General features: G+C 35.3%; 2 protein-coding genes across 2 annotated transcripts in view; both read right to left on the bottom strand.

The window, feature by feature from the left end:
- The window catches only part of fam210b (family with sequence similarity 210 member B), an 11037-nt gene extending 1456 nt beyond the window's left edge, over nt 1-9581 (bottom strand). Inside the window, exons 1-3 of the mRNA XM_081381594.1 lie at nt 8388-9581; nt 5722-5876; nt 1-152 (exon numbers count right to left, since the gene is read on the bottom strand). The exon at nt 1-152 is cut by the window's left edge and continues 1456 nt beyond it. Of these exons, the coding sequence (XP_081237720.1) occupies nt 1-152; nt 5722-5876; nt 8388-8786 (706 nt within the window). The 5' untranslated portion in view covers nt 8787-9581. The remainder of the gene's footprint in view (nt 153-5721; nt 5877-8387) is intronic.
- Nucleotides 9582-14176: 4595 nt separating this feature from the next.
- Nucleotides 14177-20000, bottom strand: part of ppp1r16b (protein phosphatase 1, regulatory subunit 16B) — a 60861-nt gene continuing 55037 nt past the window's right edge. Inside the window, exons 9-11 of the mRNA XM_081381586.1 lie at nt 18271-18400; nt 16908-17046; nt 14177-15512 (exon numbers count right to left, since the gene is read on the bottom strand). Of these exons, the coding sequence (XP_081237712.1) occupies nt 15111-15512; nt 16908-17046; nt 18271-18400 (671 nt within the window). The 3' untranslated portion in view covers nt 14177-15110. The remainder of the gene's footprint in view (nt 15513-16907; nt 17047-18270; nt 18401-20000) is intronic.

The raw sequence follows: 20000 nt of genomic DNA, 5'->3' as shown, positions 1-20000 counted from the left end.
CACACACCAGTGTGACGCTGATGCGCAGCGGGGCGAAGAGCTTGTGTACGGCGTACGCCAGAACAAACGTGCTCGTGCCGGCGGCCATCTTAGACTGAACCACCGACTCACTGAAGCCCAGCTTACACAGCAGAGACGCCACGTCCAGCCCGCTGAGAACACACACACACACACACACACACACACACACACAACATAACACATATATTATATTATATATGTCATATATAGAAAGTCATATATTACTTTCTTACAGTGGGATTCAATACTTAGATCACTGTGTGAAGAGTTTTGAGAAAGTGATTTGAGGATGTGTCTATGTGGGATAAATGCATTTAACCAAAACATCTTGCAATTTATATCAATTCTTTTCACACTCAGACAAAAAACAACACAAAAACGTTATGAATCTACAGGCCAATTTGCACATTTACAAAAAGAAATATGAATTATAAAAAAAGATACAAAAATACTCAAAAAAATACTAATACTGATACAAAATACTAAAAGAATACCAAAAAATACTGATACAAAATACTCAAAAATACCCCCCCAAAAAAAACATAGAAAATACCCCAAAACCCTGATTTAAAATGTACAAAAAAATACTGATTAAAAAATAGTGACATAAAAAAATGATACAAAATAATAAAAAATAGTGACACATAAATACTACCAAAAATACTAATACAAAATACAAAATAATCCTGATACAAATAAAAAATACTGATACAAAATAACAAAAAATATTGATAAAAAAAATAATAAAAACACCACAGAATACTGATACAAAATGCTAAAAAACACAAAAAAATACTGGATTCTAAAAAATCCTGATACAAATAAAAAAAATATATTGATACAACATAACAAAACATTGATACAAAATACTAAAAAAATACTCCAAAAACTCTTGATACAAAATACTAATACTGAAGCAAAATAACAAAATATATTGATACAAAATACAAAAACCCCCACCAAAAATACTGATACAAAATACTAAAACAAATACTGATAAAAAATACTGATAGAAAATACAAAAAAATATTGATACAAAATAAATAAAAATTGATACACAATAAAAAAAATTTTATACAAAAATAATTAAAAAAAACATAATATACTGACATAAAGTAATAAAAAATATTGATACTGATATTGATTATACAGAATAACAAAAAAAATGGTACAAAATACTAATACAAAATACTCCAAAAATATTGATAAAAAATAATAATAAAAACACCACAGAATACTGATAAAAAATGCTAAAAAACACAAAAAAATACTGGATACTAAAAAATCCTGATACAAAAAAATAAAAATATTGATACAACATAACAAAACTCTTGATACAAAATACTAATACTGAAGCAAAATAACAAAATATATTGATACAAAATACAAAAAGAAAAACACAAAAAATACTGATACAAAATACTGATACAAAATACTAAAACAAATACTGATAAAAATACTGATAGAAAATACTAAAAAATATTGATACAAAATAAAAAAAATATTGATACACAATAAAAAAAATGTTATACAAAAATAATAAAAAAACACCATAATATACTGACATAAAGTACTAAAAAATATTGATACTGATATTGATTATACAGAATAACAAAAAAATGGTACAAAATACTAATACAAAATACTCCAAAAATATTGATAAAAAAAAATAATAAAAACACCACAGAATACTGATACAAAATGCTAAAAAAACAAAAAAATACTGGATACTAAAAAATCCTGATACAAATAAAAAAAATATTGATACAACATAACAAAACTCTTGATACAAAATACTAATACTGAAGCAAAATAACAAAATATATTGATACAAAATACAAAAAGAAAAACACAAAAAATACTGATACAAAATACTGATACAAAATACTAAAACAAATACTGATAAAAATACTGATAGAAAATACAAAAAAAAATGATACAAAATTAAAAAAAAATTGATACAAAATAAAAAAAATGATACAAAAATAATAATAAAAACACCATAATATACTGACATAAAGTACTAAAAAATATTGATACTGATATTGATTATACAGAATAACAAAAAAGCTACAAAATACTAATACAAAATACTCCAAAAATATTGATAGAGAATAATAAAACAACAATACAAAACACTAAAAAAAATATACCAAAACAGTACTGCAAAAAAAATATACCAAACAATTATACAAAACAATACAAAAAATACTGACACAAAATACTAAAAAAATTCCAACAAAAAAAATCCTGATACAAAATACACAATACCACAAAAAAAGATACAAAATAAAAAATATTGATAAAAATAAAATAAAAATAATACCAATACAAAATACAAAAAAATACCGATACAAAATTGAAAATTGAAAAAAAAAAAAAAAAAATTTGATACAAAATACAAAAAATACTGATACAAAATACAAAAAAAATACAAAATGAAAAATACTGATACAAAATAACAAAAAAATTGATGCCAAATACAAAAAAATACTGACACAAAATACTGAAAAATACTGATGCAATACAAAAAATACTGATACAAAATACCAAAAAAAATACTGAATACTGACAATACAAAAAATATTGATACAAAAAAAATACTGATACAAAATACTGACACAATACAAAAAATACTGATACAAAAAAAAAAAAAAAAACAAAGAATACTGATACAAATGACGGAAAAAAACTGACACAAAATACTGAAAAATACTAAATAATACAGATACAAAATATTAATAAAATGTATCGGTACAAAAAATATTGATGCAAAATACAAAAAATACTGATACAAAAAAAACGATACAAAATGAAAAATATTGATACAAAATATTAAAACATACTGATTAAAAAAGTACTGACACAAAATAATGAAAAATACTGACACAATACAAAAAATACAAAAAAAAGCACAAAAATACTGACACAAATTAAAAAAAAAACTGATATAAAATACAAAAAAAATACACCAAACATACTAATACAAAATACAAAAAAATACACCGAAAAATACTGATACAAAATACTAATACTGGTGGAAAATACTAAAAAGAAATACTGATACAAAATACAAAAAATACTGATACTAAAAAAAACACAAAAAATACTGATACAAAAAAATAATACTGATACACAATACTCAAAAATACTGATTCAAAATACTAAAAAAAAAAACACACCAAAACAATATGCCAAAAAACTGATAAAAAACACTGAAAAAGATACCAAAAAATACAGATGCAAAATACACAAAAATACTGATACAAAATACAAAGAAATATACAAAAAAAAATATTAATACAAAATACGGACACAAAACACTGTATCAGTACTTTTTGTGTGTTTTGTATCTGTATTTTTTGGTATCTTGTTCAGAATTTTGTATCAGTATTTTTTTTTTATTCTGAAAAATATACCAAAAAATACAGATACAAAATATACAAAAATACTGATTATAAAATACTAAAGAAATACTGATACAAAATACTAACAAACACCCAAAAATCAATTCATAAAACACTAATACAAACACTCAAAACAATAAATAAATAAATAAAATAAATAAATAAATATAATTAATATCTAGTAATAAAAGTGCTGGTCAAGGGTAAATCTGGACAAACATTGCCAGAATCATTTAATATATCAGTCTATCACATAAAGTCATCAAACGTATTGGTTTTGGGGTTTTTTCACAGTACACATTGTTTCAAAGCAGATTTAAAGAAAATCATGATGATAATGTTTATAATATCTTCATGGCTTATTGCTGCATTTATCAGATTAGAGCTGGACGATAATATACATTTTGAGACTATATAAACAATCAAGCAGTTGATAAATATATATATCGCTTTACAGTATGTGACTGTACTGTGTGTATGAGGATAAAGTTGGACATACTTGTATTATTAACTATTACTGTCAACCTACAAGTGGTTTATTACTTTATAAAATGGCAGAACGAGCAGAATGACAACAAAGTGCAATCAATAATTACATTAATAAGAATCATAGCAATAAACAATTCTTCAAGTAACATTTTATAAAGCAAACTGTAGATGATTTACAGGTTTGTCGAATTAGTACAGATTCTTACTGTACTAATAGTAGACTATTACATAAAAAATATTCTAAATAAATAATCTGAATAATGTCTTTACAGCAGAATTTGAATTTCTCTCATATAACACCAAAATATACTGACACAAAATACTAAAAATACTGACACAAAATAAAAATAAATAAAATATACTGACACAAAATACTCAAAAATTCTGATACAATACAAAAAAAAATACAAAAAACAAATCTTAATGAACACTCCTGGCATAATTGTGCAAGTGTCTATTTCACTAAGTGGCCATCACTTTTCCTATACATACATTTCTAAAAGTGTAGGAATTTCATAAAGTTTGTCACAGAAAAAAATGTCCTTTGGTGTTATGCAATAACCTGATATTAAGTTGGGCAATATCATGGACAACTAAATTTAGTATAAAGACCCCATTCAAGGTCATGTGACTGAAGACCCCTATGAAGCCAATGAGAAGTGCACATGATGAGTATTTCTCTCAGAATTGTTCAAATATTTAACTATGTTTTCAGACCACTGGAGTTGTTAAGTTTTTTTGTCCTTTGGTGTGACACCCCTAAATTTCATTTTATTTATTCAAATTTGTATTTTAACAGCAGGACTATGTAATATTATGCAAATGTATCATGCCAATTACTAATAACAGTTCAGCTAGTATTAGCATGGTTCTTAACTGCCACAAAAGCTCAAATGTCCTTTGGTGTGACAGGAAATGTCCTTTGGTGTGACACATTGGCCTGTCACACCATAGGACAAGACCTCCTTAATAAGCTATTAAAACGAATATATAGTTTCAACAAAAAAACAAATGTCCTCCTTTATTATTGTTGCAATAAACACTAGGCTATATATTCTGACTCTTTTTATGCAATGACTATCTTTGTCCTTTAGTGTGACGTTTTGTCCTATGGTGTGACAAACATAAAACAACAGAAAAATATACTTATTTTAAAATATCTTTTAAAAAAGAGTCAAGTTTGGCATTGGGGAGTTACAATAATATCTCCTCTTAAAGAGGTTCAATTGCAAACAGTTTTGTAAGGTTGGCAAAAAAGTTTTATTGACATTCGAAGGGAAAAGTTTATCAAGTTCATCTATTCATGGTGAAAATGATTCTAATTAGTACTTTCATGTAAAATACATATCACTTTAAGAAAATAATGTTTTAATAATGTGAACAATTCTGTCTAAAGTATTTTAAGTAAACTGCAGTTTTCATACTCCATAAATATATGTATTTTTTCTTAAAAAATTATGTTTTCCAAAAAAAGTACTTTTTCTTGGCCATTTGTCAACTACCCGAATATATATATATATATATATATATATATACCAAAAAAAACACTGATACAAAATACAAAAAAAATAAAGAAATACTGACACAAAACTAATAATGTCTTTACAGCAGAACTGTATTAGTCTCATATTTCATATATGATGTAGTTTGCATCATTGTTCTATTCCTGTTCATAACTGTGAAGCTGCTTTGAAACAATCGTTATTAGAAATAAAGCGCTGTAGAAATAAAGCTCATTCACTCACACACACATATATCCGTGAGTGTAGTTTAGTGAAATGAATACTGAAGGCCTGAATCTCACCTGGACACGCAGAGGTAGAATATTCCCAGAGACATGAGGGAGATTCCGATGTGGAAGGAGACGCCGACCGCACCGTATTCCTTAAACACCTTCCGGAGCTGCTGTGTCCGACTGAGCTTCCCGTCTGACCCTTGACCTTCTGACGTCACGTGATCCTGATGGGAGAGTTCAACAAGAGATTTAATAGATCTTGATCAGTCAAACAAATACTGATTCAATATTATAAAAATATCAAAAAATACTGACACAAAATACTGATACAATACAAAAAAAGAATATAATGATACAAAATACTAAAAATATACAGATTTAAAGAATCAATAAAAAATACTGATACAAAAAAAAACTAATATTGGAACAAAATATAAAAAAATGATACAAAAAAAAAATACAGATAAAAAATATTGATACAGAATAACAAAAATTACTGATACAAAATACTAAAAAAACACCAGAAAATACTGATACAAAACACAAAAATAATAATGTCTTTGCAGAATTTGAATTAGTCTCATATCATATATGATGTAGTTGATACTGTTCTATTCCTGTTCATAACTGAATCTGCTTTGAAACAATTATTATTAGAAATAAAGCGCTGTAGAAATAAAGCTCATGAATTCAAACACACAAATATTTGTGACTGTAGTTTAGTGAAATACTAATGGATTCAAAGATTTAATGTGAAAGCTGCCAAAAGGCCTCGGTGGGAGGGGCTTAACACCAGTCCTCAGCCAATCAGAACGCAGAAGCTCTGGAGTGACAGCTCCAGGAGCCAATGACTGAAGTTCTGCTGAGAACGGCGTGAGCGAGGACTCAGAAATAAACATCGGATGGAATGTTAAGATCTAATTTTAGGTCCAATCGTCCCGTAGATTTGATGTGTGTGAGATCTAAAGCTGCAGACGGACGAGGTTCACACTGGAAACGCCAATCAAAGCGTGTGTGTTCATGCGCATGTGACACCAGTGATTGTGTCGAGCCCAAAATCTGACCTTATTCAACCTCCAGCATTCAGGAAGAATACAGGCTTTTCATTTCCATAGAGACAGCAGCCGTGCGTGACGAGTGTGTGTGTGTGTGTGTGTGCGTGTGTGTGTGTGTAGGGCAACATGCCAACGTTCAAACAGACACAATGGTGTGTTGTGTAAGATAAGATTGTTTGACGACGAAACAGACGCACAACATCATAATCTACACACATTCATCTGGAGGAGCTGAGTGAGACGTTACACACATAAACAGTGTGTGTTATATATATATATATGTGTGTGTGTGTGTATATATATATATATATGTGTCTGTGTGTTTATATGTATGTATGTGTGTGTGGGTTATATATATGTGTGTGTGTGTGTGTGTGTGTGTGTGTGTGTGTGTGTGTGTGTGTGTATATGTATACAGACACACACATACATATACATATATATAAGTGTGTGTATGTATATGAAGTTTGCAACCCGGTCTTGGTATCCAGAATGTGTGTGATTGTTATTTTCTAGCATTATTTTCTGAATGCTGCATTAGAATTGCTAAAAACAGAGTTTATAAAGCTAAAGCCAGAGGGAGGGAACAGATGACGTGTGTGTGACTCTACAAAAACACACACTCTAATCCAACAAAACCCGTGGACACACGCCAGACGCTCCGCTGACCCCAGCAAATAATGAGAACAAATAACAGTCAAGGCCTGAGAGATCACACTGAAAGTGAGACCTACTGTCACACACACACACACACACACACACACATACAGAGAGAGAGAGAGAGAGAGAGAGAGAGAGAGATGTGTTTCAGTCAGCGCTTGAACACCGAACTGACAACACCTTGAAGCTCTGAATACTACTGTTACTGAATATTAACTTTGTTATTAAGTATTAATCTCTACTTGTAATTTGTGTGTAATTTGTGTAATTCGAAGTTTCCCAACTTCAAATTTAAGAATGATGCACAAGCTCAATATTTACTTGATGAAAAAGGAGACTGCATTAGTCACTCTCTCTCTCTCTCTCTCTCTCTCTCTCTCTCTCTCTCACACACACACACACACACACACACACACACACACACACAGAGAGAGAAACATGAATAGCAGCTTCATCAGGAATGATCTTCCTTCTAGTTTGACATTCCAGTGAAAGTGAAAGATGAATACTACATCAGCTGGTTAAGCAGAACTACTGAAGCATGATGACACACACACACACACACACACACACACACACACACACACACACACAGATCTATGCCAGATAAACACATAGCATGAACTCAGAATAATACTATGGTATTCTTTGATGTTACAGAGGAATGCACTATAGGCTACAGGAGACACATACATCAGCATCAGTGTAACGTTACCATAGTAAACAGAGTAACTTCGAGGAAGAGTTTCTGTATCAAGACAGAGGAAGTAAAAACGACAACAAAGCGCATAAACTCTGATGACAAGAGTAACCACGTGACAGAAGAACTAACACAAATACACTGCAAAACACACCGTTCACTAGTTTAAACACTCAGAACGGAACAAAGAGCGTATGAACAGAAACAACACAAGTGTTCTGCACACAAGATGAACACTATAACCTGCCGTATCCACCTGTAAACATTAATGCACAGTAAATAAATTATATTTACCAGTCGGTTTCGTAACTGTGACGTACCGTTTGAATATTAGCGGCGCGTTCATCTCGCGTTTTCTCGGGCGTCGTGGTCGATCGTCTCGTTTGCATCATCATGACAGCAGCTGAAGAAGAACGATCCGATAAAAACGATTCAAGTTCATTGGGTGATTTCAAGATGTCGCTGTATTCTCGTCGCGGCGTCGCGTTCAAAACAATCGCCGCCATTCGCGCGCGTGCAACAACTAAACCCGACGACGTTCCAAACGGAATCTCACGTGAACATGGACGGAATAATAAAACATTTGCGTTTAATCCCCAGTAAACACGCCAGCATCGCATCGCACGGGAGCCGCTCGCGTGAAGTTGAAGCGTTCCGGAGAAGTTTAACCGCTGCAGGAACAAAGACGCTCCCGAAACGTTCCTCCGACAGTGAAACATCGTTCGACATGCACGGGAATAACGCTAAATATGACCCGAGCGTGCAGAATGCGACGCCTCAGCTGATCTGGGATCAGTTCGTGAAGACCCGCCTTCATCCGACAATATCACGAACTGCTTCAAAACAACACCGACAATTATTGGGGAATAATAACGCACTATTAAACGTGCGCATCAGTATAATCTCGCATGAAAGCGTCTCACGCACAGGAACGATAACGTTGTTTGGTTTACAGTGAAATATTATCGTGTGGAAACTGTCCTTTGCTCTTTGAGATCCAGTGAAAGGTTGTAAAACTATCCCTTGACATGCTAATCATAGGCAAACTGTCCAGAGTGAAGTTCATTCTGAGCAATGCCAACAATATCATTCATAATCGGCCGTGCATTCTTCCTTTTTAAATAAGACATTCACACACACACACACACACACACAGATCAGATCGAGTGATGGTTGATTGCAGGGATTATTCCTCATAAAGAGCTTTAATGTTGGAAAAGAGCCATGAAAAACAAACTGATGATGAACTGTTTACATTGCAAACACTAACAACAACTCATTCGTGCTGGAACACGACAGACAAGTTCATTTCGGATCCAACGGAGACTTTTATGTAACTTTAACTGGGTTTAAATAGACCAGTCATGGGAATAGAAATAGTTGTGTAAGTGTGTGTAAGCAGTTCGTGAGAGTGACTCAGGGAGTTTGCGTCGGTGACAGTGATTGATTGACGTGTGTCGTCATAGAAGCGACACCGTTTTATGCGACATTTGTGCACAATAAACTTATGATGATGATTCAATGTGACATGCTTGGGCGTTTATTCCTGATTCAGAGGAAATGACTGAAGATTTAATATGAAATGTTTTAAATGTGCATCATTAATTAAAAAAAAAAAAAAAAACTACTATTCACGCGTCGGTCAAAAATGACCCTTTTCCCCAATGAAATTATTGTAGTATATTTTAGATTGATAATAATAATAATAATAATAATAACTTTATTGCAGACTCACAGGTCCAAATAAAAAACAAGACAGTACACACAATACAATAAAAACTTCAGAGGAGACAACTATACCAATGCTTCCATAACTTAGACTTATACCGTGTAGTGCTAAACTTGATGCTGGTCAATGCCATAATTATGTAATTCTCGGAGTTATTTAGCCGACATATAAATTTGTACATAACATTTCTCAATGTGGCTTGCAGTGTATTAACACCTGCAGCCACAAACATCTCACTGGCACTACACCAGCGTGGTCTTCTCAGCAGAATTCTCAGTGCATCATTGTAAGCTACCTGGAGTTTATGCAAGCTAGCTCTGCTGAAACTAGACCACAAGTGTGCAGTGTAGAGAGGAGTGCAGTATGCTCTGAACAAAGCAACTTTCACTCTATCTGTGCACCCACCAAACTTGCGAGACAAACTATTCGCCTGAGCATATAAAAAACGGCATTGCCTGTAAACGTCAAGGTCATCCTTCAACTGGTCTGTAATGAGATGCCCAAGATACTTGTATTTGCTCAAAACTCTCAAGATATTACCTGCCAATTTAAAAGGAGGAAACATTAGACATTTATCTTCCTTTGTTCTGCAAATCATCACCGCACTCTTGTCTGTATTAAATTGATAATGTATTTTATTTAATATTTTCCATTTTTAGGGAAAGTTGGGACAGGTCGCAATAAGAGGCCGGAAAAGTTAAATGTACATATAAGGAACAGCTGGAAGACTAATTTGCAACTTATTAGGTCAATTGGCAACATGATATACTGCATCAATTACAACATCATGACTGCGTAGAAGGATCCGCTACTGGAATGGCCAGCCTGCAGTCCAGATCTTTCACCCATAGAAACATTTGGTGCATCATAAAGAGGAAGATGCAACAAAAGACCTAAGACAGTTGAGCAACTAGAAGCCTGTATTAGACAAGAATGGGACAACGTTCCTATTCCTAAACTTGAGCAACTCGTCTCCTCAGTCCCCAGACGTTTGCAGACTGTTCTAGAAAGAAGAGGGGAGGCCACACAGTGGGAAACATGGCCTTGTCCCAGCGTTTTTGAGATGTGTTGATGCCATGCAATTTAAAATCAACTTATTTTTCCCTTAAAATGATACATTTTCTCAGTTTAAACATTTAATGTCATCTATGTTGTATTTTGAATAAAATGAAATTTGAAACTTCCACATCATTGCATTCTGTTTTTTATTCACAATTTGTACAGTGTCCCAACTTTTTCTGATTTGGGGTTGTAAATCATCTGTTGTCTATGTGAATATATAGTAAAGTGTAATTTATTCCTGTGATCAAAGCTGAATGTTCAGCATCATTACTCCAGTCTTCAGTGTCACATGATCCTTCAGAAATCACTCTAATATGAGGATTTGATCAAGAAAACATGTTGAAAACAGTTTCATATTTTTGTGGAAACTGATGCATTTTATTTCTCAGGATTCTTTGATGAATAGAAAGTTCAAAAGAACAGCATTTATCTGAAATATAATCTTTTGTAGCATCTTTGACGATGATAATCTCATGTAAAATGTCTCTTTTAATCAACGAGTCTTAAAAATCACTCATATTATGAATGTCTGCAAGCAAACCTCTGATGTTAGGCAATATTGTTGGAGATTGAAACTCTTGTTGAGCTTTAAAACACAATCAGAGCACAGTCATCATGCTTTCACAAGGAGACTGGTGTTATTAACAGATTATAAGAGCATTTCTTCACAGTTTAAGACACATTAATATCTCTAATGGAGGGTGGAGTTATTCCCAGATCATGATGAAGCAGTGATGGAGATATCAGTGTGACGAGAGCTCACACACACTCGCTGAAGAAGTGCAACGTCACGCTGGAGAGTTTGAGGCGTTTACAACATCATCTTCTGCTCGGCTGGAGCTGTGGAGATATTACACCATCAGGACTCCACACACACACACACACACACACACACACACACACACACACACACACACACACACACACACACACACACACACTGCTGCTTTAGGAGATAGAGAGGGGTTTATAGTTTATAAAGGCTAGTCAATGTCTGATGCTGAAACACACAGACAAACTCAGAGTGTGTGTGTGTGAGAGAGAGAGAGAGAGAGAGAGAGAGAGAGAGAGAGGTTGTGTGTGTGTGTGTGTGTGTGTGTGTGTGTGTGTGTGTGTGTGTGTGTGTGTGTGTGTGTGTGTGTGTGTGAGAGAGAGAGAGAGAGAGATGTGTCTGTGAAAGAGTGTGTGTGTGAGTGAATACGTGTCGAACATCATCGTCTGTTTGGGTGGAGCTGTGAAGATTATTCCTCCATCAGGACTCGATGGACACACACACTCCTCTCACACACTCTCTCTCTCACACACACACACACACACACACACACACACACACACACACACACACTGCTGCTTTTTTAGATAGAGAGGGGGTTTAATAAAGACCAGTTAGTGTCTGATGCTGAAACACACAGACAAACTCAAAGAGAGTGTGTGAGTATGAGTGAGTTTGTGTGTGCATGTGTGTGAGTGTGTGCGTTAGTGAGTGTCACCGGTGTGTGTGAGAGTGTGTGTGTGTGTGTGTGTGTTCTGCTGCTGTAGTTCGTCTGTAACCAGTGATTATTTGAGTGTTGTCTTTCTATCAGCCGAAGCAGTGTCAGGTCATTCTCCTCTGACCTCTGACCTCACCCAGTCGATCAGCAGTTTCTGAAACACTCAGACCAGCTCGTCTGACAACACACACGTTCAAAGTCTCTGAAATCACTTTCTTCCTCATTCTGAACGTCAGCAGGTCTTGATGTTTACATGCCTAAAGTCATTGAGTTCCTGCCCTGTGATTGGCTGATCGGAAAGCCTGTGAGTTCCTGCCCTGTGATTGGCTGATCAGGTATTTGGGTAAACAAGCAGTTGAACAGGTTGAGCTGTTAAAGTGACTAAGATATATACACATCCATTACAATATTTACATCTTTTTCATAGTTTTATCTCAAGCCTATTTCATAACTAGCAACAATAAGGTTCATTAGTTAACATTAGTTGTAAAGTGTTCATGATTTTCCCAGTGTTGTTGTGTCTGGTCAGTGTTCATGTTTTCAGGGTCACAGAAGAGTGAAACACACTAAATCAATATTTACAGTCAGCACGTGTTCTACTCTCTCTTCTTCATTGGTGGATTTCCTGCTGACTCACTGTGATGACTCAACCACTTCCCTAAACACACACACACACACACACACACACACACACTGATGACAGAAGAACCAGAGGGGTTTAGAAACTGAACAAAATATACAATTTATTGCAAATATGTTAATACAGTGATCAGTGTATTCCAGTAATTATAAAATCAGTAGTTGTGATGCTCTTTCCCTTCTTCATCCTCGTATTCCTCTGCGTTCAGACAGTAGAAATAAACTCTATTTCAGTTTCATAATCGCACAATACTGTCGCGGCCCTTCATAAGCACAGCGTTCCTCTTTAACATCTCCATCATTTACTTTAAAGGAAACGAGGGTTATTTACATTCCTTCCCGCCTCTGACGCACGAGTGACGTGAAGTGGGCGGGGCTACAGGAGTGGCACTGGAACCTCATTGGCCGATTCTGCCGTCAATCATCCGGAAGACTTTGGCACCCAAAAGTGTCGTGAGAACGAACTGAGAACATGCCGGAACGGATCATCCGAAATAAATAATACCTCCCACCGCTCCGGACCCTTCATAGGGAGCATCGTGTGCAGGATACGAAGGGTTAAATCAACACTTTCCTTCATATTTGACATCTAACGCTCACAAACACGTCCATATTTCACATTATTTTCATAGCAAATACGCAAAATCTCATGAAAACAATCTGATATATTTTGTTATTTAGGTGAAAGTGAAAGTGTTTTCCTGCAGCGTTTGGGTTAAAAAGTCATTTAAATAATATCAAAAAGCTTCTGTTTACATAATATGTGTGTGTGTGTGTGAACTGTGTATAATTATTTTGTATTTATAAATACACACATATGCATGTGTTATTTATATATAAAATATTTATATTTATATATAATATAAATTGTGTATAAATATATATACACATGCAAATATTTCTTAAATATATACATGCATATGTTTGTATTTATATATACAAAATAATTATACACAGTACACACACACACACATATATATATTATATAAACAGATTTTTTTTTTATGCGATTAATCGTTGCCTAGCATTATTATTTTCATAACAAATAAGCGAAATCTCATGAAAACAATCTGCTATATTTTGTTATTTGAATTGAAAGTGTTTATAATCATGTTTACTGCAGCGTTTGGGGTTAAAGGTCATTGAGATCATGTGATTTTAGTGTGAAATGTGAGTCGGACGTCAAATACTTCATCTGGTCTTTATAACACTGTCATACAAAAATACTAAATACTGAACTCACTCCGTCAGTCTCTTCATCTCTCTTCATCATACAATAAATAATCTTATAGAACAGTGGCTCTACGCACATATACAAATAAATACTGTACAGGAGAGCGTGGCTTCTGTCTGGAGGAATGAATGGCCTGTGTTGCTCCGATCGGAGCTGGAAGTGAAAACGAGAAGCGTAATCACACGTCTGGCCTGGGAAGCCTGAATGAGATCTCAGAAGTTCCTGCGCAGGGGTCACAAAGGGGTCAGAAAAGTCTGGGGATGAATCAGGCCTCCATCGGCCAATCAGACGCTTGGGATCCTGTGATTGGCAGGGGAGGATTGAGGAGTGGGAGGGGCTACAGGAGTGGCACTGGAACCTCATTGGCTGATTCTGCAAGACTCATGATCAACTGGACAGACACCAAATTAACATGCCAGAACTGATCAGAAATAAATAATTACCCATGATCCCTCACTGCTCCGGACCCTTCATAGGGAGCATCATGTGCAGGATCACGTTCACATCTGTGTTTTACAGAAACGCCTCTCAGAATGAGAACTAAATCAGAAAATCTGCAGAGCAAAAGTCTGGGGATGAATCAGGCCTCCATCAGCCAATCAGACGCAAGGGATCCTGTGATTGGCAGGGGAGGGTTGAGGAGTGGGAGGGGCTACAAGAGTGGCACTGGAACCTCATTGGCCGTTTCTGCCGTCAGTCTCATGATCGAGCTGGACAGACTCCAAATTAACATGCCAGAACTGATGATATGAAATAAATAATTACCCATAAACCCTCCCACTGTGGTCCATCATGTGCAGGATCACGTTCACCTGCACAGCAAAAGTCTGGGGATGAATCAGGCCTCCATCGGCCAATCAGACGCTTGGGATCATGCGATTGGCCGGATCTACGAGACGCAGCAGCAGCCGTGACTCTTAGGATCCTCGTCTTCGATTGGCTGCTTGAATCTCAGGAGGGGCGGGTCTCCGCTGGCCGGCGTGAAGTAAACCGCGCTGCCATTGGACGAGACCTGTGGCATGCGCGGGTCCTCGGGATTGGTGGATCCGTTGCCCATGTGACCGTTGAGGATGGGGTGTGGGAGGAGTTTGGCGGCTGAGCGCTGCTTTTTGAGTTCGGACAGCGTCTGCGCTCGCTCTTTCGGCTGGGACTCCTCAGTGGAGCTCGTGGTGTCGTGGGGGTCAGGGGTCACGGGGTCACCGTTAGAAGCGGGCGTTGCTGGAGCGGAAACGCAACCGTTCTGTCGTCCGCCGTCCTTCAGGATCCCCGGCGTGCGCGAGCCGTCATCAGCCTGCGGTACACACACAAGAAGAGAGAGAGAGACAGAGAGAGAGAGAAAGAGAGAGAGAGAGAGAGAGAGAGAGAGAGAGAGAGAGAGAGAGAGAGAGAGTGTCTTAAAGTGACGGCAGCCTAATATTCCTGATGTTGTCTGTGTCATTAATGTTAATAAAACAACAGAATACAGCTTTAACAAATATGAAACTATATTTAATTTCTACAGTAAACATTTATTTCAAAATTTTACATTTAGGCTTAATTATGAATTTCTGTACCCGGATACTGTTAGACTTTGTATATTTGTTATTTAGTGTCCACTTCTGCTTGTAATTTGTGTATTTGTTCTTATTTTATTACTGACTGTTCACTTGTTTTTAATAATGTGTGAACTTTAGGCTCAGTTAGGCTGATAACTAATAACCCCCCCTCCCCCCATATATATATATACAGTGCAATGCATAAGTGAATACACCCATGCTAAAGTTGACTAAAAAGAGGAATAAAAAATCATCTTTTGGAAATTGAACTTAATGCCTTAATTTAAAAAATTAGGAAAAATCCAACCTTTAAGGACACCCAATTTTCTTTGTGAATGAATAATGTATCGTAAATAAATAAATGTTCTTCCTTAAAATACAGGGTGCATAAGTCTGGACACCCCTATGTTAAATTCCCATAGAGGCAGGCAGATTTTAATTTTTAAAGGCCAGTTACTTCATGGATCCAGGATACTATGCATCCTGATAAAGTTCCCTTGGCCTTTGGAATTAAAATAGCCCACATCATCACATAGCCTTCACCATAACTAGAGATTGGCATGGGGTACTTTCCATAAGATCATCTCTCAATGCAAATCAAACCAGCTATTATGCTAACTGAAATAAAACCATGCCAATCTCTATGGGAATTTAACATAGCGGTGTCCACACTTAATGCACCCTGTATTTTAAGGAAGAACATTTATTTATTTACGATACATTAATCATTCACAAAGAAAATTGGGTGTCCTTAAAGGTTGGATTTTTCCTATTTTTCAAATTAAGGCATTAAGCTCAATTTCCAAAAGATGATTTTTTATTCCTCTTTTTAGTCAACTTTAGCATGGGTGTATTCACTTATGCATTGCACTGTATATATATATATATAAAAAAAATATTTTTTTTGCTGATCCGAAAAATGATCCGATCCGTGGCTCAAAAAACGTAAATGATCCGTACCGTGATTTTTGTGATCTGTTCCACCACTAGTATTTTAAGTCATTTTGAAGGCTGTTGTTCACTTGGATCTATTTTATTACCACTATTTTTTACCCGGTTACTCGATTAATCACTGGAATGATGTGTAGAATCCTCGATTGCTAAGATAACCGCTAGCCCTGAGCGTGATCGCGGAGAGAAGCTCGGCTCACCGGACGGCTGTTCTCCTGATCCGACTCCCGCTCCCGCTCCTCTTCCTCTCGTCCTCCTCTCCACACGATGGCTTCCGTCTGATACTCCTTCCGGCAGAGATTGTGTCTGTCCGACAGACTCGCCCTCCGAACCACTTTCCTGCAAACACAGTCAAACACAAGATATCACAGGCAGAACGTGTCTCGTATCTGATGACGTTTGCATCATTGATTCTGGTTATTCCTGTGGCGTAGGGCTGTCACATAAAACATTTAATATTCGTTGATTTTTTTTAAAAACTGCACATTCAAAAGCAAAAACAGTCCATTTGAATTTTCGGTGTGTCAAGAGGCGCGAGACATGATGATGATGATGATGATGATGATGTCACTGACGCGGTGTGTTTTTGTTAACTTATCCATTATACAGTTCATTTGAAAAAATGGCGGGAAAAGGTTCTTCCTGCTAACAAAAACCCTCTCAGTTCGTGCAACGACACACTTGACCAAACCTGCACATCGGTCAGAGCTGAGTGTGTGTGTGTGTGTGTGTGTGTGTGTGTGTGTGTGTGTGTGTGTGTGTGAGAAAGCGCTCAGCACTCGCTCAGATCAAGAGCGTCTGGTGTGTGTGATGATCTATATGTAGATGTGAGAGTAGGAGTGTGTGTTTCTGAATGTCAGTTTGCTGTTGTGTGTTCATGTAGTTCACTACGCTGTGTGTTGAAGTGTGTTTTCTCAGGTTACTGATGCACGAACAGTTTTATGCACTATTGTAACCTAATTTTCCCTGCATGCACATTAAGGACATTATATTTTATTTAAAAACAATTGTTTCAAAAGTTAATGCACTTTAAAAAGTGAATGTCATTTCATTTCAATAAAAGATGCGATGCTTGATTTGGTTTATATTTGCGTATTGCGCTTGCTTGCGCCCTCTTGTGGACACAGGAGACAATACTGTACTTTTCCACTAACATTAAATATTGCCTTTAGAATTTGAATATACAGTAGTCAACATTTGAAGTGGATCAAAACCTGTCATCAAAGTTATACATGAATTTTGAACAATACCCGTTCTTGTCTTAGGACAACTTTGATGAACATTTTTGATCCACTTCAAATGTTGACTCAAATTTAGCTAATATTTAAGAAAGAAATTTGAATTGAGCTTTTCCGCCATTTTGAGAGCCCTACTGTAAATCTGCAGGAATAAAGCTGGACCTGATCTGGTGTTGTGATTGAGTGAGCTGCAGTTCTGCGAGTGTCCAGCAGGGGTCAGCAAGGGTTCTTTATTTGTATCATATTGTACAGTGACCTTGAGTTTGTAGAAAGGCACTGTATAAAATACACTTATTATTATTATTATTATTATTATTAGTATTACCCTCGGCTGCCGGCGCTGCTGGTTCGACGACACAGAGACGTCTTGTGCTTCAGCTGAGACTTCATGATGATGTCATGCTTGTGCTTCAACTCCAGCAAATGATTCCTGAACTCCTCATCCTCACACAGATCTAAACACACACACACACACACACACACACACACATGATTTATTTATGAATTTTTCCTGTTAGAAAAGGATCATGGGACTTCAGATGTCTGAAATCGCTGGTGTTTCTGACGTCACAAACTACCTTGTAACCAATCAGATCAACGTGTGATCGTCAACCAGTGGATCTCTGAGTGAGTGAGTGGAGGCGGGGCTCATTTGCATATTCATGATTTCATGACATTTCTGATAAACTCAATATATACGTTAACTAAACACAGACATGTAATATACACGACCAGGCAAACGTTTCGGATCGGTACAATTTTTAATAGTTTTTAAAAGAAGTCTCTTCTGCTCACCAAGGCTGCATTTATTTGATTAAAAATACAAAAATATAAAAAAAACAGTAATATTGTTAAATATTATGACAATTTAAAATAATGTCTATTTTAAAATATTTTAAAGTGTAATTTATTCCTGTGATCAAAGCTGAATGTTCAGCATCATTACTCCAGTCTTCAGTGTCACATGATCCTTCAGAAATCACTCTAATATGAGGATTCGATGCTCAAGAAACATTTATGATTATTATCAGTGTTGAAAACCGTTCTATATAAAACAAATTCAGGATTCTTTGATGAATAGAAAGTTCAAAAGAACAGCATTTATTTGAAATATAATCTTTTGTAACATTATAAATGTCTTTACTGTCACTTTTGATCAGTTTAACTAACTCATCCTTGATGAATAAAAGTATTGATTTATTTTATTTATTTCCCCAAAAAAATAAAAATAAAAATTTCTTACTGACCCCAAACTTTTGAACGGTGTTTAATGTTATTATAAAAGCTTTATATTTCAGATAAACGCTGTTCTTTTGAACCTTCTATTCATCAAAGAATCCTGAAATAAAATGTAAATAACTGTTTTCAACACTGATAATAATCATAAATGTTTCTTGATCATCAAATCCTCATATTAGAGTGATTTCTGAAGGATCATGTGACACTGAAGACTGGAGTAATGATGCTGAACATTCAGCTTTGATCACAGGAATAAGTTACACTTTACTGTATATTCACATAGAGAACTGATGATTTACATTAGAATAATATTTAACAATATTACAGTTTTTTTGTATTTTTAATCAAATAAACGCAGCCTTGGTGAGCAGAAGAGACTTATTTTAAAAACATGAAACCAAACTTTTGTCAGGTAGTGTGTATATCGCTGTAAATCACTGCCACGGACGTTACTTTGACACACTCGTCTCTGACTGATACATTGAAACAAATATTTGCTTTGAAACAATATTTACTGTGAAAAGCACTATATAAATAAACCTGAACTGAACTGAATTGGTGCCGTCATGTGACCTAAACCAGTCGCTATGACTACCGACTGTAATAAAAATGGCCTTAGAGGACAATATTAATTTTATGGCAACATAAACTGTCATAAACGAGCAGACGCTCAGGAGCCAGAAAACAAAAACATTCACTCAGAACGAATGAACCAGTAAAAGCTGCGAATGGATTAATAATGATATATAATGATTAATAATGATAAAACATATAATATTTGTTTCTATGTTGTAATGAACTATTTTTCTATGTAGA

This window comes from Scardinius erythrophthalmus (assembly GCF_964197995.2).
Source record: "Scardinius erythrophthalmus genome assembly, chromosome: 12".
In the NCBI taxonomy this organism is placed as follows: Eukaryota; Metazoa; Chordata; class Actinopteri; order Cypriniformes; family Leuciscidae; genus Scardinius; species Scardinius erythrophthalmus.
The sequence above is the reverse complement of the archived record's forward strand: the minus strand, read 5'-3'. Positions and strand labels throughout refer to the sequence as shown.